Source organism: Myotis lucifugus, unplaced genomic scaffold (assembly GCF_000147115.1).
Source record: "Myotis lucifugus unplaced genomic scaffold, Myoluc2.0 scaffold_12, whole genome shotgun sequence".
NCBI lineage: Eukaryota > Metazoa > Chordata > Mammalia > Chiroptera > Vespertilionidae > Myotis > Myotis lucifugus.
Window position 1 is genome coordinate 4,416,663 of NW_005871060.1, and position 24,877 is coordinate 4,441,539.

At 43.7% G+C, this 24,877-nt stretch overlaps 1 protein-coding gene across 1 annotated transcript in view; it reads right to left on the reverse strand.

Annotated features, from left to right (window-relative positions):
* SCD5 (stearoyl-CoA desaturase 5) overlaps positions 1 to 24,877 on the reverse strand; it is an 83,873-nt gene that overhangs the window by 44,028 nt on the left and 14,968 nt on the right. Inside the window, exon 2 of the mRNA XM_014451988.2 lies at positions 12,958 to 13,088. Within this exon, the coding sequence (XP_014307474.2) occupies positions 12,958 to 13,088 (131 nt within the window). The remainder of the gene's footprint in view (positions 1 to 12,957; positions 13,089 to 24,877) is intronic.

Below are 24,877 nucleotides of genomic sequence, written 5' to 3' on the forward strand. Positions count from 1 at the left end.
TAGCAAGATAAAGGCTAAATGTAAACAGTATTTAGCTTGCTCCATTCAGTGGAGACTTGACTTTGGGTGGTGAACACAATACAATATACAGATGATGGATTATAGAATTGTATACCTGAAACCTGTATAATCTGATTAGCCAATATAACCCCAATAAATTCAATTAAACAATTTTTTAAAGAATATAATTTGTACTCATAATACATCTTTGTCTCCAATCAATAGTGAAAAAGACACTAGGAGCACCAACGACAGACTAGTCAGCTTGAACAGGCAGGTTTTAGAGTAGAACATGTGTGTCTTGTGAGTGGAAGACATCTGGGATAAGAGTCATTCCATCAAGGGGGTCAAAGAGGGAAGGACATCGCTGCCTCTCCTCTCTGGAGACCATAAGGCTCATTTGAAAGTGACTTTATCTCAGTCTCTGGGGTCTGAATACAACCTCCTCCAGTTCAGATGCCAACATTGTACTATTGAAACAGTGAAGAACATTTGGTGCTTTCCCCATTGTCAATACTGGGTCAGCACTGATTTCCCCCCAGATAACACTGACCATCTGTAAGAAGAACCCAGAAAGTCCCCACAAAGGGTCTGGCAGCAGTCTACACCACCTGGCAAGTTGTAACTGCGGGAGAACAAGTCCCCACCTGCAGCCTGGCCTTCACATGCCCCTCGGCCTGGGAGGTTTTAGAAGCTGGCTAAGTGTTCAAAAGCCAACTTTAGTGGTTTAAAAGGTGTTTGTTGATAACACTTAAAAATGGCAAAGAACGAAAGGGGTGTTTCATATTTTCTTTTTTTATCATATTTTTTTATTAAATATTTTACAATGAGAATGTATTTGAATAAGACTTTTATACTTTAAAAAAACACATTTTAAAAATGGCTTGGGAGTCTGCTTGGTAGAAAAGTTGGTATTCTGTGAGCCTTACTAATTTGGGTTTTAAAGGTTTTTTTGGTCAGTGATATTGACCATTGTTCTAGTCTCCTGAGCTACACCTCCTTCACTCAGTGAGTCAAATTTTCAGGGAAGAAAGAACCTAGAAAACAATGACAGCCCAATAGCAATGGATACACCTTGCTCCCAGATCTTGGTTTTAAAATACCATTCCCCAGTAAAAGGAGTCAGAACTCTGGTGCCAGGCTGGTGCCAGGACTAGGGCAGGAAAAACACCAGAGGAGTTTGATATATTTTGTTGTACCAGAAAATAAGAAATTGCTCTAAAAATGATAGCAATGTGTCAAAACGAACATAGGAGTCCATTTGTATTGCCTTCCACTGAACAAACTGGAGTCATGTGACTATTAATTTGAGGCATTAAGATGAATAATAATTACAGACTAAAATCTATTTAACAAATGAGAATCTATGAGCCCATAGTAAATGTATACATGTATACATACATATGTGAAATGCCAACCAACAAATCTAGAGAGAATTATGGAATTAGAAAATCATCATTCTGCAGGTGTCATGGCAATAACTGATTCAAGCAAGAATCACCAATGTATGCTAAGATACTGGGTGAAAGGTTGATGAAGAAAAAATATTTACATAGGCTCACAGTATCTCAGCACAAGTCATTCACTAATTACAAAAGGGAAAATAGTAATCTTACATTGAGAAACTGGGTAGACACCACTTTAAACAAGTGATCGAAGTTCATACCACCAAAAATATGACAAAGTGATATCATGGGACTCTTGTTTGATGCTCAGGACACAAGATCATTGAGGTAACATTTCTGCCCAAACTGCACAGTCTGTGTAGTTACGAGGAAATGTGAGCAAATAAAAAATGAGGAGCATTCTACAAAATAACTGGTCTTTACATTATAAAAATATCAACATCATAAAATCAAAGAAAGATTGGTAAACGCTTCCAGATGAAAGGAGACTAAAGAGACATTGCGAATTATAATGTAGGATTCTGAATTGTTTCCTGGACGAGGATCCTGGATATAGTATGATATCAACATTAAATTTTCTGATTTGGTATGTATATTGTGTTCATGTGAAATGTCTTTCCTATTAGGAAATACACACTGAAGTATTTAGGGATGAAGAGACATGATATTTATAACTTACACTCAAATTATTCAGAAAAAAACATGCAAGAATGTATATACACACATATAGAGAGAGAAAGAGAACAATAAAGCAAATGAAGCAATATGTTAACAATTAGTAAATCTGAGTGAAGGTATACAGGAGTTCTTCATGGTATTTTTGTAATGTTTTGTAAGTTTGAAGCTATTTACAAATAAAGAGTAAAAACTAAAAAGAAAAATGTCAAAGGCATTTTTTAAAATCTCCAATTTTCACTTTCTACTCCACTTCCACTACCCTTGTTCAGGCTTTTATTAGTTGACATGCACTCCTGTAATAGCCCTGCAAAGTCTCCTGCCTCTAGTCCTTTCCCCCTCCGCAATACATTTGATATACTGAGACCATACTGCTCATGCACATACTCCCCAAACACCTATCATTCTCTTGTTTATTAATCTGAAAACCTCTTTGTTATTACTTTTCTCATCAAGTCTAAACACTCCTTAGCAAAGAGCTTCAACAGGGCTAATCATTCTTATCTTTCCCACTTTATTCTTTAACTTGACAAATATTTACTGACTGTTCAGATGTGCTAGGAGATGAAGAAGGAACAGGACAATCAAGATTACATCTTCAATGAATGTATATTTCATGGAGACAAACATCAAGTAAACAAAGTCAACATCATCTCAGACTGGGATTAATACTATAAAGCCAAAGAGTATGTGGAATAGCAAAGGAGACACCGAGCAAGGCAAGGACTTTCCAATCAGGAATCTTTAGGTTAAGAAGAGTCAGGTAGGAGTGAGGGAGGAAGAAGGGGATTGTCTCAGGTAGAGCAATAGACTTGACACAGTCTGGGAGCTAAGAGAAGTCCAGCATGTTCTAAAGTAAGAGTGGTGCAAGATGAAGTCTGCGATATAATAAAAGCATAATATGCAAATTGACCGAACGGCGGAACTACCGGTCACTATGATGCCCACTGACCACCAGAGGGCAGACACTCAATGCAGGAGCTGCCCCATGGTGGTCAGTGCACTCCCACAGGGGGAGTGCTGCTCAGCCAGAAGCCGGGCTCACAGCTGGTAAGCGCAGTGGCAGTGGCGGTAGCCCCTCCTGCCTCCACAGCAGCGCTAAGGAACAGTGAGCAGGCGGGCGGTAAGGAGCAAGGGGTCCTGGACTGCGAGAGGGATGTCCACCTAAGCCAGCAGGTGGACATCCCCTGAGGGGTCCCGGACTATGAGAGAGCACAGGCCGGGCTGAAGGGACCCCCCTCCCCCCAGTGCACAAATTTCATGCACCAGGCCTCTAGTTGTATAATAAAGAACACATCTGGTCTTTGTCCCTGTTGGTTCCTGGCACAGATCTTCAGAAAACACTGAAATTTCCTGAGTGATAGGACTGTCTTTATTATGTTAATGAGGCTCCTAGATAGAAAACCCAACCATGTGATTAGAGGGTTGGCACTTTGGGAGGGGAAGGGGAATGGAGACTGAGTTCAATCACATGACCAGTGATTTAATCAATCACACCTGTGCAGTAGAAACTCTCACACTGAGTCTTGGAGGAGCTTCCTGGCTGATGAACACACTGATATTCAGGGAAGATGACCAAACCTGACTCCACAGGGAGAGAGCAAGGAAACTGCATGAGGGACCCTCTCACACCCTACCCTATGTGTTGGTCCTGATTTGTATTCTTTCTAATAAAACTGTAATAATAAGTATGACTTTCTTGAGTTCTGTGAGTTGTTCTAGCAAATTATCAAACCTGAAGGAATTGTGGGCCTTGAATTTATAGCCAGTCAGTAAGAGGTACAGGTGGCATGGAGCCCCCCCATTGGCTGGCACATTGGCTGGCATCTGAAGCAAGGGCCGTCATGTAAGGACAACAAGGACTGAGGCTTTAACTTGTGGGATCTGACACTCACAACTGAATGGAAGGACACCCACTTGGGTGGAAACTACACTGGTAAGCAAAAGCCTGATCATGCAGGGCCCTCTAGGCCATAGTACCAAGGCCTGATTTCATTCCAAATGCAACGCTAAGCCGCTGAAAGATTTTCTTTTCTTGTTAGTGGCTTGATTTTCAATAAGCTTTGTCTGTCTTCATGGACAGGGGCCAGTGTTGTAAGAGGAAGACCAGTTGATGAGGCTTTTGCAGTAGTCTAGGCAAGAAAGGATCATGGCTTGAATTTGAGGATGGATGAGAAGCGTGCAGGTTCAAGGTACAATTTACAGACTGACAAATCTCAGAGGGAAGGGGGCAGTGGGAAGAGATTAACCAAAGAACTTACATGCATACATACATAATTTTTGGACACAGACAACAGTACGGTAGGCCTGTGGGGGGTGGGCAGGTGCAGGGTGGAGGGGGTCAATGGGGGCAAAAGAGGACATCAGTAATATTTTCAACAAGAAAGATAAAATTTAAAAAAAAGAAAATACAGGTTCAAGAAGAAAAAATATATATAATTTAGCAGTAGACGAGACAGGCTAAAAGGTTGGATGAGGGATGATTAGGGAAATGGGGAAACCATGGATGACACCCAGATTTCTGGTGGGGAAAGGAAGGAGAGAAGTAGTTTTGGGGGACAGGGGAGAGTCACTTTGGCTTTGGACACACTGAGTTGGAGATGTGTGAGAGACATCTAGTGAGAGAAGTGCAGGTACCTGGATTTGCACACTGCACCCCACCAGTACCCTTCTTCAATCAGACCATTTCACTCTGGCGCAGGGACCCAAACAGTATGTCATGATCATTCCTCTCTCCCCACCTGTGTTCAAGTGTTTCCCTTACCCTCCCCTCCTTTTTCCCTGCCTATGCAAATAAATCCTTTTCACCTTTCAAGAGCTAACATCTCTTCCTGTAGGCTTTACCTTAATACCCATGTTCATATCTCTGCAGCACAAGAGCCGGTATGAAAGTTTTGAGCAATTTAAGTCCACACTGTCTTACGAAGGTCCCTCCTTATAATGCCCAGTCTAACGAGTTCTATTGGATTGTAATGGCTCCTCATGACTAGGACCATTTTTTAAAAAATAAATATTATTAATTTCAGAGAGGGAGGGAGAGGGAGAGAGTGATAGAAACATCAACTGGCTGCCTCCTGCATGCCCCCTACTGGGGACCAAGCCCAAAACCCAGGCATATGCCCCTATTGGAATTGAACAGTGCGACCTTTTGGCTCATAGGTCAAAACCCAATCACTGAACCACACCGGCCAGGCACTAGGGCCATTCCTCACAAGTGGCTTATGCACCTTTACATTCAAAGAGAATGAACCAGCAGACGTACACAGAAAGCTATAGTAGAATCAATAGGATGTGAAAATAATCAGGTATGTCTGGCTTTTTTAAAAAGTTTTTAAAAGCAAGGGTATAAATTTCCCCCTTTTTGACATTTTTGCAAATTTTACCTTTAATTAAAATGGTTTATTCAATGACTCCTGTAGCCATTGTATCTTTGGAGCTTAATAAAGGCATGTAACATAGCATTCCTGAAACATTCCTGTGACAAGACCTCTGGTTGGTACTACAAGGAACTAGACAGGACGATGGAAAAGCCTGAACTCTGATAAACAAGAACCACAGATTTAAAAAAACACACAAACAGCTCAATATCTAATGAGGGGAGGGAGGTAGCTAATGGAGGCCCCAATGTATCTGTTAGATCTAATAGTTTTATTAAGCATCTTCATTAATGACTGGGAACAGGGTGTACACATTTTGTTAATAACACTGTTGATTGGTACCAAATTAAGAGGTACTGCAGACATCTTTGAAAACAGAGAAATAATACAGAGGTTAGAAATATTAATAGAAATTATCACAATGAGATTTGATTTAGGAAAAATACAAATAATGGCAACTGGGAGAGAAATCATCCAAAATGCAAAATAATCAGTGGGCTGGAAAACCTAGAAAGCAACAACATAAGAGTGTCTGGCAGGAGAGCAATGGAAAAGAATAAGCAGTGACAACTGCTATCTCAGCCCAAGTGATTGGTGGCAGGTACAGGGAGAAACAGCTTGACAGGGAATTGCATTGCAACACAGGCTCCTTCAACACCCATAAACATTTGTGGAGACAATGTGAGAAAATAAAAAAAATAAGCACAGGCATTTGGGCCTTAGGTTCTTCAGGTGTTAGAAAAGGGATAAGACTTGACTTCTAAGGTCCCCCAGCTCCAACCTCCTGTGGTTCTAGAAAAGAAAGAGATGGGCAGGGGGGAGAGGTGTCCTACCTGAGCACTTCCAAAGATCTTCTTTATGAAACTGTTACCTTGGAAATACGTTTCAGAATAGCTTTCAAATTAACAGGACCGCATGTGGAATTCATCTTAAACAAGCGTACCTTTCTTTCAATATAGATGTAGAGCCGGATCAACATATAAAATCTTGTAGCTATTTGTTTACAAAAATACTCTCCAGCCCTGGCCGATTCCCGGTCAGGCACATACCCAGGTTTGGGGTTTGATCCCTGGTCGGGACACATGCAAGAGGCAACCAATCTAAAGATCTTCTTTATGAAACTGTTACCTTGGAAATAGGTTTCAGAATAGCTTTCAAATGAACAGGACTGCACGTGGAATTCATCTTAAACAAGCGTACCTTTCTTTCAATATAGATGTAGAGCCGGATCAACATATAAAATCTTGTAGCTATTTGTTTACAAAAATACTCTCCAGCCCTGGCCGATTCCCGGTCAGGCACATACCCAGGTTTTGGGTTTGATCCCTGGTCAGGACACATGCAAGAGGCAACCAATCAATGTATATCTCTCACATCAATGTTTCTCTCTCTCTCTCTCTCTCTCTCTCTCTCTCTCTCTCTCTCTCTCCTCTCTCCCTCCCCCCTCTCTCCCTCCTTCCCTCCCTCCCTTCCCCTCTCTAAAATCTATAAAAATAAATAAAATACCCTCTACTTTACTAAGTATTTCTTTAAATAAAAACTCTGTGGCCCATATATACTACTATATATATTTGTTTACTAAAATTTAATCACCTTGAAATGCTAAGGGATTTATCTGTGTACAGAGTGTAACATCTGCATAGTTTCTGCTGTATTTGTGGAGGGTAACATGAGAGGCAGACTAACCCTGCTCATCCTGTGTCCTCTATGGAACCTCTCTCTTTTCTCAGGCTACCTGGGCTATCACCTCATCATTCCTTTGAGGTGATTTCATTCATCTCACCTGCTTTCACTGATCTAGATTCAACAAAAAAGGAAGTGAGACATTTGGGGGTGGGGCATTTTAACGGTACATTTTTTTATTGGTAGAAAGTACAGTTAATGCTGCCAGGTAAGCACAGATGGAAATGCCAAAATACTGTGTGCCTCCTGCAGCAGCCTTGGGAAAGTTTCTTCTTTCTCTCTCTCTCTCTTTCTCTTTTTTTTTCTCTCTCTCTCCCCCCTCTCTCTGTCTCTCTCTCTCAGACACACACCTCCCACCTCCACCCCATCATCTGTCAGAGTCTCCGCCAATACCAGAGTTACAAAGCAGCGTGTGTACAACAATAATGCTTTACTGACTCCATAAATCACCATCATCATGAGCACAGGAGTTGCTCAAAGACGGCCAAGCTATTTGTTTTTCCACTTGACTTCCAAATGTGCCAGGAGGCAAAATGCTGTGGAAGGAGGCACTGAGGCAGGCATGCAAGCGACCTTCCAGAACCACCCGGGAAGGCTTCTCGGGGCCTCGAGGTCAGGGCCACTTCTGCTGCTGCCTGTTTACACGGGAGGAGGAAACCGACAGCATCCACCCAGCCTGAAAAGAGAAAGGCAAGCCTGTTTCTGACGTGCCCAAGAAAGGCTGTGCATCCGAAGCTAGGCTTGTGGTTAGAAAAGGCGGCAAGTGCTGAAACAGGATGTCTGCAGTGAGCATTAGAACCTGCACAGAGAGCCACATAAGGTTCAGGGTTCTCGAGCCGGCAGTAGTGTTCTGCCCAGGTTTTTATCCTCCTAACCAACTGCTCCCACTGCTGCGAACACCAGCCGTCCTCCAGAGCCTCGCCTCATCATCACCAAGTTTCCCTCCTCGATGTGCACACCCACAGAGACCCAGCGTGGGGCTGTCTATGATCCTGATCTGGCGCAAACGTCTGTGGGCTCTCATGACCCACATGACCCACATGACCCACATGGTCTGAGTCCTCCTTGTGCCATGGAAATACATTAGGCCATGTCACACCCCTAAAACCTTGCAGTGCTTTTCCATGGCTTTTACAACAATATCCAACCTCCTTGCTATGCCCAACAGAGCCCTGCACTGGGGTGGCCCCTGTCCCCCTCTCTGACCTCTTCTAAGACCCTCTCCTGCACTCACGTGAACCAGCCATAATGGCCATTCTTCTCTTCGTTGGACGCACTATACTTGTTCCCACTTTGCTTTGGTTCCTCCTTCGGTCTGGAATGCTCTCCCCCTACCCGTTCCCTCCCTCAGGTCTCAGCTCTACTGTCACCTCTCAGCGAGGTCTTCTCGGACCATCCTCTCCAAAGAAGCTGCCTCCCTGTCACTCTGTCACACTGCCGTGTTGAAATTCTTCATATTCTTCTGCTTACGTATTTATTTGCTCCTCTCTCCCACTGTAAGATACACGTTCTGAGGACAGACACCTCACCCGTCTTGTTCTCCACTGCAGGGAACAATGCTTAGCCCACGTGTATTTGCAAAATGAAAGGGTACAGGTACACCTGGACCCTGGGAGAGGCCTTAGAGCAGCAGTGAGAAGTGACCTCTCGAGTCAAGCCATCTGCACTTGGATCCCCCTTCTGTCATCAAATCTGTATGTCCTTGGTCAGGTTACATGGCCTCTTTCTGTCTTCATTTTATCTCCTATTGAATGAGGACAATACAATATCTACTTCGTAGGGGTATTGTCAGATGGCTAATGTACTTCATGAAATGTTGGCGTGTGGTTAGCACTCAAAACTTGTTGTTTTTGTTGTTATATTCCTGCCAAAGTCCATGGCCCATGACCATGTGATTCACTTGACATATTCACAAATCACACTGTAACTTCCACTTTCTGGTCTGACCTGCAGAGAGCTTGGAAGTAGTCACTCCTATCCTTGCAACAAGAAAAAAAAAGCCAAACAAACTGAAAAGCAACAATTCTTAGATCCATCAGAGAATTGAGATCACAGATAAACTGCTGCTCCCAAAACTAGAGAGACAAACAGGCAGCTACAGAGAATCACAGCCTACTGGAAGCAGACGCCCAGGAGCAAAAGCCAGAATGGGTAGGAATACCTTAAAGTGTAATTGATGGATTACTGGGGGCTTATTGATAATTTAAAACTCCTAGAGGGCTCAGTCCTAAGGGGCTCCACATGTTCATGAATTTTACCTCCAGGGGCCCTACCAGGTTCTCACCATGAATAGCTGGAAAAATTCCCTTGCTCTTCTAGCAGGAAAAGGAGAAAAGTAACCGCTTTGAAATGTCAGCTCTGCACAGAGCTCTCTATTTTCCTTAGTGAGGTCTGTTCTCAAGAGAAACTATTTTACCAGAGCCCACTCAACTGGGTTTTACCAAAGCCTGACTGACCGTGGGGAGGGAAATACTCAACTCAGGCTCATCACCACAACTGAAACCCAATCATAGGGCTACAGGAGGCTTCCCCTTATCTCCACGTCAACAGGGCTCCTGTATGATAACAGGATTTCAAATGAAAGAACTGAAGGCCTTAATCTCTATTTAAGAAGAAGTCTCTAGGACAGTGGTTCTCAACCTTCCTAATGCCACGACCCTTTAATATAGTTCCTCATGTTGTGGTGACCCCCAATTTCATTGTTACAAATTGAACATAATTAAAGCATCGTGATTAATCACAAAAACAATATGTAATTATATATGTGTTTTCCGATGGTCTTAGGTGACCCCTGTGAAAGGGTCCTTCGACCCCCAAAGGGGTCTCGACCCACAGGTTGAGAACCGCTGCTCTAGGAAAACCCAAGACAACAGTGGAAAGACATCTTTTCAGACCAGAAGTACCTCCACCTTTCTCACTTGAGCCCCCTGCCCAGTACATACATTCTGTACAAAAGAAAGAGAAAAGGGAATTTCAAATGTCTAAGTCACAATTTTAAGAAGATTGTTTTTGATGATCAAAATCTTGTGTGTAGCATCTAGAAAAAGCCCTGCTGATCCTCAAAAATGACCATTGCATTTGTCCATTTTGGCCAACAGCATGACCATTTTGATGGAAGAAAGCATAAGAGAACCCTTGAAACTATCTTTAAAAATCTAGGGGGACATCAAAGGGAAACTAAATCAATGACTCTGCACTAAGTCAGGGCTATAGGCAGATCACAGCACATTTTTTACTTTCCCAGGTGGTTTTGTTCCTATGGTTAAATGGTGTGGATCGACTGCATTTTTTTCCTCTGATACAGTTATGCATTGTATGGGAGCTGGCCCTTTGCTAATCTTACAAGTACCTCTCACTTGGTCTAAGTGACATTGTTATAAAACCCCAGACCCATGGAGCACTGACATTTCCACTGGGAAACTATGGAAATTCTAATATCCCACTAGATAGAAGGTTCCATGAAGGCAAGGACCGTGTGTTTGCTAATCATTAAACCCACTGTGGCTTAGCTCAGTGGCTGCCACATAGTAGGTGCTCAATAAACATCTGTTAAATAAATAAATAAATCCACCACAAATGTGGCCCTGAGACATGTAGGCATAGTTCCAATTTGATGATTTCTAAAAATATTTTTAAAAACTACTCATTCATTTAACAAACAATCATTGAGGGTTTTCCATATGATAGGCACTAAAATACAGAAATGAATGAGATGGTGTGCCAATTCTAATAAAGAAGAGGAGTAAGGATATTCTCTGAGTGCTACTATAATCTGGGCATTTTTTGTTCATTATTCCATCCTCCCAACAACTCTGTGAGGTAGGTATTATTACCCTGCTCCCGATGCATTTAAAGAAACAGAGACCTGTACAAAGGCCCACATATAGCAAATGGCAGAGCTGAGAACTTATTCCAGAACCTGGGCTTACAATGAACTTTCTCCCCAAAGTAAATTTAAAATCACCGTGTGATGTTCCATTATGGGACATTTTATTAAGGAAACTTAGGTTCTAAAAAACTGAGTTACAAACAAATAGTTTCAGTGGGAAAGAGGTTTAGGCTCTCAACTTCAAGTTATTTATGTTGGGGGAAAAATCCAATAACAGAGGTGCTTTATACAAGTGTATAATTGGAGGCTAAAAATAATAAGCTGCTTAAACAAAATAAATGAAAATTACTGAGTTAAGTCCTAAATAGCATCTAAGACCTGAGTCAATGAGTTTCTAAATTATTATTATTATAACTCACTGTTACGATGAAAAAGCACAACACTGAACTAAGATGGTTGAAGTCAAAACAAAGTGCAGCGCAGTTCACAATGCCAGAGGTGAACAAAACATAAAACCAAGAAGCTGCCAACCACTCCTTTGTGCCCAACAGCTTCTACCCGAGAACCGCGGTTCTAATTCCCGACTGTGCTTGAATTATAATCAGTAGGTGTTCAGAATACGAATTGTGCTCCCTAAGCGATCTATTGTGTTAGATCCTATTTGCTTTACGAATGCTCCAACTGTAGGAGGGAAGCCTTAAATAGGGATTCAGAATCTTAGACACAAGAGCAATGCAGAGAAATGCTGTCTTACAGGGATGGGAGGCCCATTGCAGAGGGGGCCATGCGACGTGCATGTCTGAAGTCACAGAGAGGCTTCTGGGTCATTTGCTTCCTTGGATCCTAACGCAGTTTGGGGAATTGCCATTTCTTCCCAATGGGTGAAAATTCAATGGGTCTGGAATCACCTGCACTCATATATGGGCAGAGACTTTGAGAACAAGTTGTTCCCACTCACCCTGCCTGGATCAGAGGAGGAACTGGAAAACAGAGATCCATGATCCATCCAAACTTCCAGGAGCTCAGAAAGTGACCCAGCTGGTGGGAAACAGCCTAGGACTGGAACAGTCCTGAGAATGATGGCCCAATCCCAGGGTAGTGTGACGCTCTCTTACATTGTTATAGCTCCTTGAAATTTTCAATGGTTTCGTAACAGCTCTGGGAGTGAAGTCACATTCATATTTTTACGGATGAAGAAACTGGAGATGAGTAAGTTATGCACAACTAGTAACCAGCAGACTCAAATCCTGAGTCTTCTGACTCCATACTGAATAGACTTTCCACTACAAACTTAGAGGGGGACCTCAAAAGTATGTTTTGTAGGAGTAATGGCTTTGTATCAGACCTGAATTTGCTTACTCTAGATGTTCCATTTTTTAGTCATATAATTTGGCTACGTTCTTTTTGGTTTTTTAAATAATTCTTTATTGTTGAAAGTATTACATATGTCCCCTTTCCCCCCCCCCATTGACCCCGTCCAACCTGCCCCTTGCCCCCCACCCCCACCCCCCACCCCAGGCCTTCAGCACCCTATTGTCTGTGTCCATGGGTTCTGCATATATGCATACAAGGTCTTTGATTGATTACTTCCCACCCATCCACCCTCCCCCACCTTCCCTGAGATTCGTTCTTTAACTTCATTAAGCCTTAGTTTCCTCATCTGTAAAACAGGAACACACAGCACCTAATGCATGGGGTTACTGGGAGGATCAAATGCAATATGTACATAGCATACTCAGCACAGAACTTGGCTCTCATTAGAACTGGACAAAAATAGAGGGTTTCAGGGCATATGGAGGGCTTGGACTCTGGAGGGAGGTATCTCCTTCCTCCTCTGTGGTTCAGCATGTCTTGAGCCACGCAGTCCCCAGGTGACATTTTACAGTATGTAAAGCTCCAAGGAGCTAAAACTCGGGAGAGGCAGGGAGTGCTTGGGGCTAGAGCACCGAGTCTAGAATGTGTGTGGAGGAATGTGCACCATCCCTACCTGGAAAGCCATGGAGTTGGCGGCAGCCAGAAATATTCTCAGAGGCAGCTTGGCCTTGTAGGACCTGTGGCTCCACAAGCGATGGGCACCAGCTGTCACACCCAGAGCAGTCAGGAGGAAGCAGAAGTAGGCTGCAAGGCACAAGCAGGGAGAATGTCAGCAGATGGCACAGAGCTTTCAAACATCCCCATGCTTTTCTTCTCCTGAACAGGATCTCATGTGCAGTGGTGCGAAGAATGAATAACCTGGGCAAACGCAGACGTTGTATTGATTTGTAGCTTTCCGGTACCAGACAGAAGCAAAGAGAACCTTCCTCAAGAAACTTTGACCTTTGAACATCATTTTTTCTATACCAAACAAATCTTTTCTTTGCTAATGTCTCTTGCCAGTCTTGATGCAAAATCACAACCATATTAGTGTGCATTTGTAGTTCAGTCTTACACATCCACCCTCGGTAGGGCTGAGAGTGATCTCTATGTTGCCTCTTAATTGGCAATCGTGCCAGGATGAGTTATCTGAAGAGCATATTTCCAAGTGTCAGTGCCCATTATCATGGCTCCAGCGACCTTGGTTTGAAGGAAATCATGCAGGCCAGAACTAAAAGCAATGAAGTCTGGCTCAGGGCTAGTAGGAAAACACTGACATCAGGGACAGCTAAGGTTTGTCTTCTAGAGATCCTCGCTTAAACTGCCACCATGGCCTGGGCTCACAGAGATGGCCAGATAAGGAATTTTTAAAAAGCCAACCTATAGTGGAGCTCATTATTATCTCTAACCCTCACAACCTGTGTTATTGTCTCACTTTGCAGTTGAGGAACTGGATCTCTGAGAATTGAATCCTGCATGTCACCCTGGTTCTAAAGTCTCTGCTGAAGACCTCATGCCCCGCCCCCAGGTGGTAGTGGTGGTTTGCTCTGTGTATGGAGACTTGGGAGAGGTCATAAGTGCATGATGGAAAGAGGACACGCAGGGACCAAAAAATCATGATTCCCAAGGTTATTACAATTTTCACAGTGATTTTCAAGCAATGTGCCCATACAGTGCTAAATGTCTTCCTTGGATTGTTATTAAAACACATCAAACAATCCCTTTGGGTTTGTATCAGCCCCTTTTTATAGATGAGAAAACAGAAGTGAACGAATTTCCCAATGTCACAAAGCTAGGGGGTGTCTTTGCTAAGCGTCAAACCCAAGTTTGTCTGAACCAAGAACCAAGTTCCCACCCTCTACATGCCCCTTGGCTTCTGGGAGATATCAAGTAGGTTTTATCTTCTCTACACTGCCATCCTTAATACTGGATCCCAATCTAAATTTAGAAGTGAGCTGTTTCCTTACTTGGGGCAAAACCCTAAACCAGCTCTAGGTATGTAGGATCAGGCAGATTATCCTACACAATTGCTTCTATCACTTAGCACAGTCAGGGCCCTCCATAAAGAACCACCAAAGAACAAGTGATCAGCTGTGAGTACATCCCCAAGCAACTGTGAAGGGTCCTAGACCGGGAGGAGTTCCCTACAGAGACCCCACTGTAGTACTTCCTTGAAAGAATTACTAGGATTACTCCAGTGTCAATATACATATTTAAAGGGAGCACAACAGCCCTGACCGGTTTGGCTCAGTGGATAGAGCGTCAACCTGCGGACTCAAGAGTCCCAGGTTCGATTCCGGGCAAGGGCATGTACCTTGGTTGCAGGCACATACCCAGTAAGGAGTGTGCAGGAGGCAGCTGATCGATGTTTCTCTCTCATTGATGTTTCTGACTATCCCTATCCCTTCCTCTCTGTAAAAAATCAATAAAATATATTTAAAAAATAAAAATAAAGGGAGCACAACATTACTTCTTCGAAAAGTCAAGTCTGACTGATCTTGATCTCAATCCAAGATCAAGATCCAAGATCCCATGGGTCTAAAAACAAGCCTTACCCTGGCACTAAGATTAATGAGTCTCTGAATACATGTGAATTTCATAAACTTGTCAAATATTCCTTACTTGAAAGGTTAAAAACAAAAGTCAACAATATGCCCATAAATCACAGAGAGTAGTAGTAAATAAAAAGTTCTGGCCTCTTTTTAAAATATTTTATGTTGGAAAAAAATTCCAATAATAGAGGTGCTTTATAACTATACAAGAAGAAGGGAGAGGGAGAGAGAGATAGAAACGTCAATGATGAGAGAGAATCATTGATCGGCTGTCTCCTGCACGCCCCCCACTGGGGATTGAGCCCGCAACCCAGGCATGTGCCTGACCAGGAATCGAACTGTGACATCCTGGTTCATAAGTCGACCCTCAACCACTGATCAGTGCTGGCCAGTCTCTGGCCTCTTTTGTTAATATAGTTTAACCTTGGTCATAAGCCCATGAAATGGGCAGCTATTTTCTTTCTTTTTTATTTTTTTTATTTTATTGTTTAAAGTATTACATATAGTAGTGCATATGTCTCCTTTTTTTTCCCCACTGACCTCCCCCCCTGCCTCCCCTACCCCCCCGGCACATGCCCTCACTCCCCCCACCTTGGGGCAGCTATTTTCCATTCATCCCTGGCCTTCACATCCCCATCAATAATTTTTTTTCAACTGTCAAGTGGTTAGGGAACAAGTACAATCAATACTGGAAAAATTCAGTGTGACTCTATTTTACCAATAGGTAAGACAGTGGACCTTGGGTGCAATGAAGACTCCGTGAAAACCCAAAACAGAATTCCCCCAAGCCACAGTTCCCAGGCAGGGCCTTACCATAGCCTATGGCACTGTCTTCTCCTTTTCTGGGATTTTGAATATTTCACGGATCACTTACAAGGTTGATCTGTCTATGCCTGGGGTAGGGGGCACTGACAATGGGCTTGAGCCAGAGCCTGTACTGAGCAGTTTTTTTTCATGGTCCTTCTTCTGACCACAGGAATATGGCCATGTGGCCCAGGCCTGGCCTAGCATAGTATCCCATCTTCCTGGCATTGGGACTAAAGACCAGACCCAACCCTTCTTTCTCTTCTGGCTGAAAAACTAAAAGTCACATACGGAGGCATGATTACAATAGTGAAGAATGAGGCCAAGAAAGAGAGACACAAAGATGATGAGATGTTAACAAGAGCTTCAGAGAGAACTACCCACACGGAGCCACTGGTTGCAGGCCCTGGAGCTCTATAGTTCTTCTTCTGATCCTGTGAGCCACCCCAGTAGTTCTCCTAGTTATGTGAGACCACAAATTCCCTTTTCTTGTTTAAGCTAGTTGGCACTGGATGTCTGATACTAAAATTCTGTAGAACCTTTAAGAAAGAACGCATACAACCTTCTGGTCATAGCCAAAGTGAGGATAAACTGCAAAAACCCTGGGTTAGATAGGAGAATTTATGGGCTGTTCCATTAACAATTTTGATAAGGCTAATTTGAGGGTTCCTAACCTCTCTTCTATGATCTTTGTGGAGATTAACATCTAAACTAGTTTTTGATGTATGCTGGCTAGCTGGCTCTGAGGTAGTAAAGTATTCAGACACAACTTTGAAAAAAAAGAAGGAGTAATTAGCAGTGCTAATAGCTCACAGATAAAGGAACTAGATCAATAGAAACCAGATTCACAAAATTGCAGAATGGTGGGCAAGTACAGATGGTCTCTGACTGAAGATGGTTCTACTTAATAATTTTTAGACCTTATGATGGTGCAAAAGCGATATGCATCCAGTAGAAACTGTACTTCAAATTTTGAATTTTAAACCTTTCTTGGACTAGTGATATACAGAACAATACTCTCTCGTGGTGCTGGGCAGTGGCAGTGAGCCGCAGCTCCCAGCCAGCCCCGTGACCATAATATAGCGTTGCCAGTAGTTTTTGGATTTTGTTTTTGTTTTTGTATCCCATTAAGTGTACAAAATGCCTATCTGTGTCCCCTGCTTCTGGTGAGAAGAGAAAGGCAATTACTCTTTAGATGAAACTCAGAATATTTGCCCAACTTCAGGCTAATGTAAGTTCTCTGAGCACATTTAAGGTAGGCTAGGCTAAGCTACGATGTTCAGTAGATTAAGTGTATTACACTCATTTTCAACTTATGGAGAATTTATCAGGTCATAACCCCATCATAAATCCTAGCAAATTCTCACGTTGGCTAAGGAGCTGAGGGTGGCCTCCACTCAGCAACCAGCAAGGAAATGCGGCCCTCGGTCCAACAATCCACAAGGAGCCGAGTCCTGCCAGCAACAAGGTAAGTGAGAGTGAAAGCAGATCCTTCCCCAATTGAGCCTTCAGGTAAGACCCTTGACCAACACATGATGCCTCATGAGAAGCATCTAAAAGCAGAGGACCCAGTTCAGCTGCACCTGAACTAAAAACTGTGAGAAAATAAATGCATGTTGTTTTAAGCTGCTAATTTTGGGGTAGTTTGTTCTGTAGCAATAGGTAACTAATGCAAGCCTAAAATAGGAATCTTCTCCCAAGGGAAGTCCTGGTTTAGGAACAATTTGCCATCTATAGGAGCAAAAAGTAGATTTGTGTTGCCTGGAGAGAGCAAGGGGAGAGGGAAATGACTGCTAATGGATACAGGGTTTGGGGAGTAAAGGGTAATAAAAAATGTTCTATACTTGATTTTGGTAATGATTGCACAATCATGTGAGTATACTAAAAACCAATGAATTGTACACTTGGAATAGATTGGTTGTATGGTATAAGTTATAGCTCTATACATCAGTTATTTAAAAATTACTGAATTCTGCCCAGCCATTGTGGCTTGGTGGTTGAGCGTCAACCCCTCAACCACCTGGTAAAGGCAAAACAGGAGTTTGACCTTGATGGTTGACCAGGAGGTCACAGTTCAATTACCAGTCAGGGCACCCGCAGGCTCGATCCCAGTAGGGGTGTGCAGGAAGTAGCTGATCAATAATTCTCTCTCATCGTTGATGTTTCTCTCTCCCTCTCCCTTCTCTGAAATCAAAAAGTACATTTTTAAAAGTTACTTAATTCCTATTAGATTTTATTGTTTTGCGTAATTTCTCTGTGTAAAATTAAATAGACATGTGACAAAACAAAACAAAAATCAACCATTTGCCTAGGATGCCACCATAGGCATCATCACCCCTGGACTCGGGGTGACTGGGTACTTATGTTATACCATGGACCCTGTCATCTTCCACAACTGCCAAGAAGAGTCTCTGTGTGGCCTTACGCCTACGTCTGAATCTATCAAGACCCAAGGTTCCAAGGCAGAACCATCTAAATGCCAATGATTTGATCACAAACCCCGGCTCTAGCTGCCAGCAACAGAAGAAGGAGAATCCACAGCCCCTTTGGCGTCCACAGGGGAAAGCAGAACCCGCCTCCCCCACCCCATGTATCCTGAGTCCCTATTGGGACAATGTTCAGAGACGGATTGTGGTGACCCCTCTGGACCACACAACCAAAGAACACTCCTAGAGAAATGCTAAGGACTGCCAAAAAGCTAAGAACCAAAAATTAAAACTCCCTTACTTCTGGACCTGCTCAGAGAGAGATGGTCAGTCCCCTTCAAGACCCACCCCTGAGAACTAGACAAAGGAAGTAATTGGTGGAGCTCTTTAACCCTTGTTTATTGCCTTTGTCTCTCTAGAATCAGAGTGAAAATTAATAGCTACTGTTGACTGAGAGCTTTCTATGTACCAGACCCTGTTTGTTCTAAGCACTTTATGCAGAGTAACTCGTTCAATACTGTACTCACCTCACGTGTAGGGGGGTAGGTAATATTATGATCTCCATTTTACCAATGAAGAAAACTAGACAGAAAGTGAATCTAAGATAGGAAGAGCACATAGTCTGAACACCCTGCTGGCTGCGGGACCCTAGAGGCTGTCTTAATTCTAATGGAAGGAACTTCAATGCATCATGACCTTTCAGTCAGCTCAAAACACAAACTGAAGGTCAAACCCCTGTTTTGTATTCAGCCATTACCAGCTGGCAAGTTTACTTATAATAACACACTCACCATCATCCTGCATTCAGTTCAGCCTCAGCTTGTCATAAACATGAGCACCAGGCAAGCCAAGGAAGGCCTCATGAGACCATTTACTGAGCTCCTATTATGGACAGGGCACTGAGCTCAGAACTAGCTTCACAAGGGGACCCCACAAACACCGCCCCTTCCTTTTCAAACAGGAGTTTGAAAAGTAAATTACTTATTATATAAATACAAAGTAAGGCAAGTGCTGTGGAGGAAATGAACCGGATGATATGAGAGATTAAAAGGGTGATAACTTAGTTTGTAGGCACAGAGAGGACTTTGCAGAGGAAGTGAGGATTAAGCTAATCCCTAGAGGATGAGGAGGAGGCAAGATCCAGGCATAAGGACCCCAAAATGCAAAGCCTGGATTGGAGAAGAGGATCTGATAAAAAGCCTGTATCTGCCCACCTCACAGCCACTAAGACAGCTACTGTAACTCAACAAACAGAAAATAACAAGTGTTGGTGAGGATGTGGAGAAACTGGAACCCTTGTGCACTGCTAGTGGGAGTGTAGAATCATGCAGCCACCATGGTAAAGTTTGGTTACTCAAAGAGTTAAATATAGAATTACCATTTTTCCCACCAATTCCACTTCTAGGTATATGCCCTGTGGGGCTTCAGAAGGAGTCTCCCCAGAATGTACCACGCTGGCATACAGATTAATTTCAGCTGAAGATAGCTGAGGCCCAAAATGATACCGTTGTAATTTAACCTCCTTATGAATAACTGGAAAGGAGCAAAGGGAAGGCCAAGCAGTATAGGCATGCCATTTAGGCCGCTTTGCCAGGAAACTGCGAGTTACCACTCCCCAGGAGGCCACAGGAAGGGACTGGACAGGGGGAGAGTAGACGCAAGCCCAGTAAAGTCTGGGTGACAGAGGGAAGGTACTTGTCTGTTAGTCACACCTGGGAACAGGTCATTGGCCAGAGGAGGCAAGGCTAGTGCAAGAACGGGAAGATTTGAGATACTCTTCATAGCAACCATGCGGGTCTAGCAGCCGCCTTGGACCCTTGGCAGACTGTGTGGGCACCAAAGGACTAAGCCAGGGGTGGGCAACCTTTTTGTGAGTGCGTGCCAAAACCAGCAAAATCTCTGAGTCAAAATTCTTCTGCGTGCCAACCCTAATTTTTTGAGAACATGTTACACCTACTTGATATCTCTTAAGGTGTACGTATGTGAAGAACCTTGAAGAAATAATAAAATTCATTCGAGCAACAAAAACACAGTATATGATGAAAAATACATTTATTTTTTAATGTATACATGTACACTGATAGTCCGACAGAAAACTTTATGACTCCGTTTGATATTATCAGTGGGACTTTTGCTGCTGCATCACTGATGACAGAGATTTTACATCAGGTTTATATTTCATGACCTTCAGAGATATGCACGAGCTACTACTTTCATCTGTCAGGCTACTCCTATTACGAGACTTAACAAAATTCATCACTAAGAATAAAGATTCACAAGTGTATGTGGATGAAACCAAAACACTGGTCAGATGTAGGAAGGCAGGGAGAGTTAAGGCAGAGGCATAGAAATTGCTCTTCCCCTCTCTCGTCAATCCATGTCTATGGTCTTTAAGATAACTTGTTATGTAAAATTATTTATTTATCTAAGATGCACCTACACTGAATTTATCTGAAAAATTAAAAAGTCGATATTAAGAAAAAAACTGTAGCCAAACCAGTTTGGCTCAGTGGATAGAGCGTCGGCCTGTGGACTGAAAGGTCCCAGGTTCGATTCCAGTCAAGGGCATGTACCTTGGATGCGGGCACGTCCCCAGTAGGAGGTGTGCAAGAGGCAGCTGGTCGATGTTTCTAACTCTCTATCCCTCTCCCTTCCTCTCTGTAAAAAATCAATAAAATATATTTTTTTTTTAAAAAAAAACTGTAAATGGAAGATTATAAGAGGTTTTCGCGTGCCAGCAAAAGTTACTGGTGTGCCATGTTTGGCATGCGTGCCAGGGGTTGCCCACCCCTCGACTAAGCTTTAACATGGCACGGAATCTCTGGACACTGGCTCTATTTCTGGGTCTGATGAGAGCAAGAGTGGACTTTTTCACGGTGGGATGAAGGAGATGAGACTTTGGAAACCCAGGGGCACTCCTTTGATTTTGCATCCGGTGCCACAAATAAATCTTACCACGCCACAATCTCCCGTACGTGGATCTCCTGGAATGCTTTCCTTGTGGCACCACAAGAACCCCACTTCCACTACCTGCGCTAACAAAGCCACCCAGACACCAATCTCTGCAGAGCTCCTGGGGCCCCAAGGGGCTCGGGATCAGAAGAGATCGGGCTGTTCTTTCCTGTGAAGTCTGGGTCCAGTCAGCACTGCTTTCCCAGCAGCTCCCTTTGATGATGCGAGCTGCCCTCCAGGCCCTGAAGAGCACAGCCTTTGATATCCAGGAGCCCGGGGGGTGCACAGCGGACTCTGCGAGAGGACACGAGAAGCACACAGAACTGTCTTCCCCTGAGGGAAGGGGAGAGGTGGGGAGGGGGGGAGCAGGCAGAGGCTGAAGGCTCCTGGGCACAGGGAAGGAAGGAAAGGCGGGGGGGGGGGGCTGCAATGGCAGAAGACACCTTGCTTCGGTACCTGCTTTTGGTACCAGCTCAAATGTTTTCAAAGTCACAGTTTGGCTCTGGCCCTCTCCAGTCCTTCCCAGATTTGGAAGGTAGATAGGGACAGGCCAACAGACCCATAGATAGAGATACGTATATCCATACAGGTGTATGACTGGCAACACAGCATCATGGTGAAAAGGACCTGCCGTAACCAGTTTGGCTCAGTGGATAGAGCGTCGGCCTGAGGACTGAGAGGTCCCAGGTTCGATTCCGGGCAAGGGCATGTACCTGGGTTGCGGGCACATCCCCAGTAGGAGGTGTGCAGAAGGCAGCTGATCGATGTTTCTCTTTCATCGATCTTTCTGACTCTCTCTCTCCCTTCCTCTCTGTAAAAAATCAATTTTATATATATATATGAAGGACCTGGGATTGAACCCCTGGCATATCACTTCTCAGTGTGACTTAATCTCTAAACCTTGGTTTCTTCATTCATAAAGTGGGGGAAATAGTACTTGCTTTACAACAAGCATAGATTTGTTGTAAAGATTAAAAGAGGTATGCAAAACACACACCATGCCTGGTGAGCAGTGAGCACTGGCGCCTATTACTATCCCGTTACGAATGCCGCCGCACTGCCTCTGTAAAATATCCCTCCCGACAACCTCCTCTGAAGATAATAGCGCTCAGTTGCACCACTCTAAGCCTGGGCTCTCCAAGGGGTGGGTGACTCTGCCTCCTTCCCCCTTCCAGGGACATTTAGCAAAGTCTTCAGACATTGTCAATTATCACAAACCAAAACCCGAAGGCTGCTACTAGCATCTAGTGGGTAAAAACCGGGGATGCGGCTAAGCCTCCTACAATGCCCAATGCCAATTCTACAGTAAAGAACGATCATGGTCAAAACCTCAGTAGTGCCGAGCAGAGAATCCTGCTCTAATTTCTCAGGAAAGTTCTTCTTGAAAGCTTCCCTGTTCATTCTCCTGGTATGACTGCACCGGTGCTTGCTTCTCCAGACCTTTCTGGTTTCATGGAGAGCTGTAGGGGTAATTTATCTCTAAAATTATTTCATAAACAAGTTGAACAAAGGACTAGGAGGGACCTGTGAATTTTGATCCTAACAAGTTCACAGGCGGTGCTGCTGCTGCAGGTCCGGGGTCCCAGCGTGCTCAGCTGACCAGCCACCTCCCAGAGAGAAGGCCTGATAAGGGGCTGCCAGTGGCAGGGTAAGACCCTTTACGGCCACTCATCTCATGACGTAGTGTTTTAGAGAATTTCAGTTAGACCTTTCTTCTTCCCTTTAAAGGTTTGGGTGTAGCCTGGTCAGCGTGGCTCAGTGGTTGAACGTTCACATATGAACAAGAAGGCACAGTTCAATTCCAGGTCAAGGCACATGCCCAGGTTTCAGGCTCGATCCCCAGTGTAAGGCGTGCAGTAGGCAGTCGCTCAATGATTCTCTCTCATCATTGATGTTTCTTTCTCTCTCTTCCTCTCCCTTCCACTCTGAAATCAATAAAAATATGTATATTAAAAAATAAAATAAAGGTTTGGGTATAAAAAGTTTAAGATTCTGAGGCAACTTCCTCCTAGTACTATTTCAACAATTCTCTTGAAAACAGAACATTTCCCCAGGGTCTTGGAGCCTGCAGGCTGGGAAGCACAGGGCTTCTCTTTCCTAGTAAAGCCTAATTCTACTGAGCGTACAATCACCAACAGCCCCGCGGTGCGAGCCCCACCTCCTCCTGCTAATCCGCCTTCCACCGTGCTGCACACGGGCTGCAGGAAGACACGGTGTCTGCTCCCACGGCGAGAATCTTTAAGCAACTGCCCACATCGTCCAGGAAGATTCGGCGGAAAAGGAACGAGAGAGAGAGAGAAGACACATTTCATGGATTTGACATGCACTGCCTATCTTCCTCAAGCATCCTTTCTGCCTTCGGTTAGGTCCACTTAGATTGCGCTAAAGTCCTGGGTAAATGCTACTTTGCCTGGTTGACTTACAGCTTCTATGACAATTAGAATGAAAGTCATAGCAGATCACTAAGAAACACAAAATTATGCATAACTTGTTACTGCTCTGCTATTGCACCACACTATTTGTAATTCAAACAAAAAAGAAGGCCCCCTGGCCAGTGTGGCTCAGGTGGCTGAGAGTTGTCCAGTGCATGGAAAGGTCGCCGGTTCGATTCCTGGTCAGGGCACATGTCCAGGTTGCAGACTCGATCCACAGTTGGGGTACTTGCGGGAGGCAGCGATCGTTATTTCTCTCTCACATCAATGTTTCTCTCTCCCTCTCCCTTCCTCTCTCTCTAAAATCAATAAAAACTTTTTTTAAAAAAAAAGAAAATGCTGTAGACTAACACTGTTCTGTCATCTACTCAGAGTGGCTACACATGTAACAAGAGCCATATATTTGGGGCTGCCAATCACTTAACATTTTATTTATTAAAAATGCAAAAAAAAACCCCACAAAAAATCAGAATGCAGGCTCCTTATACAGACAAGTGGGGGTGCACAAGGTACCTGCCACTGCCCACCTGCCATTTCCTAGCTGGTTGGGGGGTGCCATTTTACTCTTTCTTAGCTCTTTTATCTGTGAAACAAGAAACCTCCAACCGTTGTTGGGAGACAAATGAAAATGTACATAAGATATTTAGCAAATACTAGTATCTCAAACATTTCTGAAAACTTCATTATTCGTATCACTAGGCAACCACTGCCAGGCTGAGGCAGGATCACCAGGAAGCAGGGCCTTCAGGGCAAAGGATGCCCCAGGTCTAAACAATGACTCTTTCCTTACCCTGAGCCCAGCCCTCCCAGGTTCTCTGAGGTGAATTTGGGAAGAGCAAACCTTCTCGGAGTCTATGATTCAGGATAACCTCCATCATCCACCTCTTTTCTCTCAAACAATCAAAATCAAAACACAACGATCAAAATTAGAATTAAGCATAATTGAGTACAAAGATAATAATTTACTGCACTATGGGTATGCCAAGTTGCCTTTTCCATTAACTATTCAGTTTTTTCTTTTGGGCAACGTATGTGTGTGTGTGTGTGTGTGTGTGTGTGTGTGTGAGAAAGATGTGTGTGCACATATATTTTATACTGCAATAGCTATGTACGTGCTCATTAGTGACCATAAGTGGCAAATTATAGTATCGAAAATTTTGGTCCCTTTGAAGGTAGGCTACGATTAAAAAAAGCACCCAAACTGGTCAGTTTGGGGGAAATGGGAGAAAAAAGAGTAAGTTCTAGCATCATCATCTAAAATATCTGGGTAATTATGGGTGGTGTCATTATTCTCCCCCCTCCCCACCCCCCCTACACATACACACATCTCTAACGAGCAATTTCTTTATGGAAGTAAGACAGCTAGTGGCTGAAGGGCAGGACCCAGA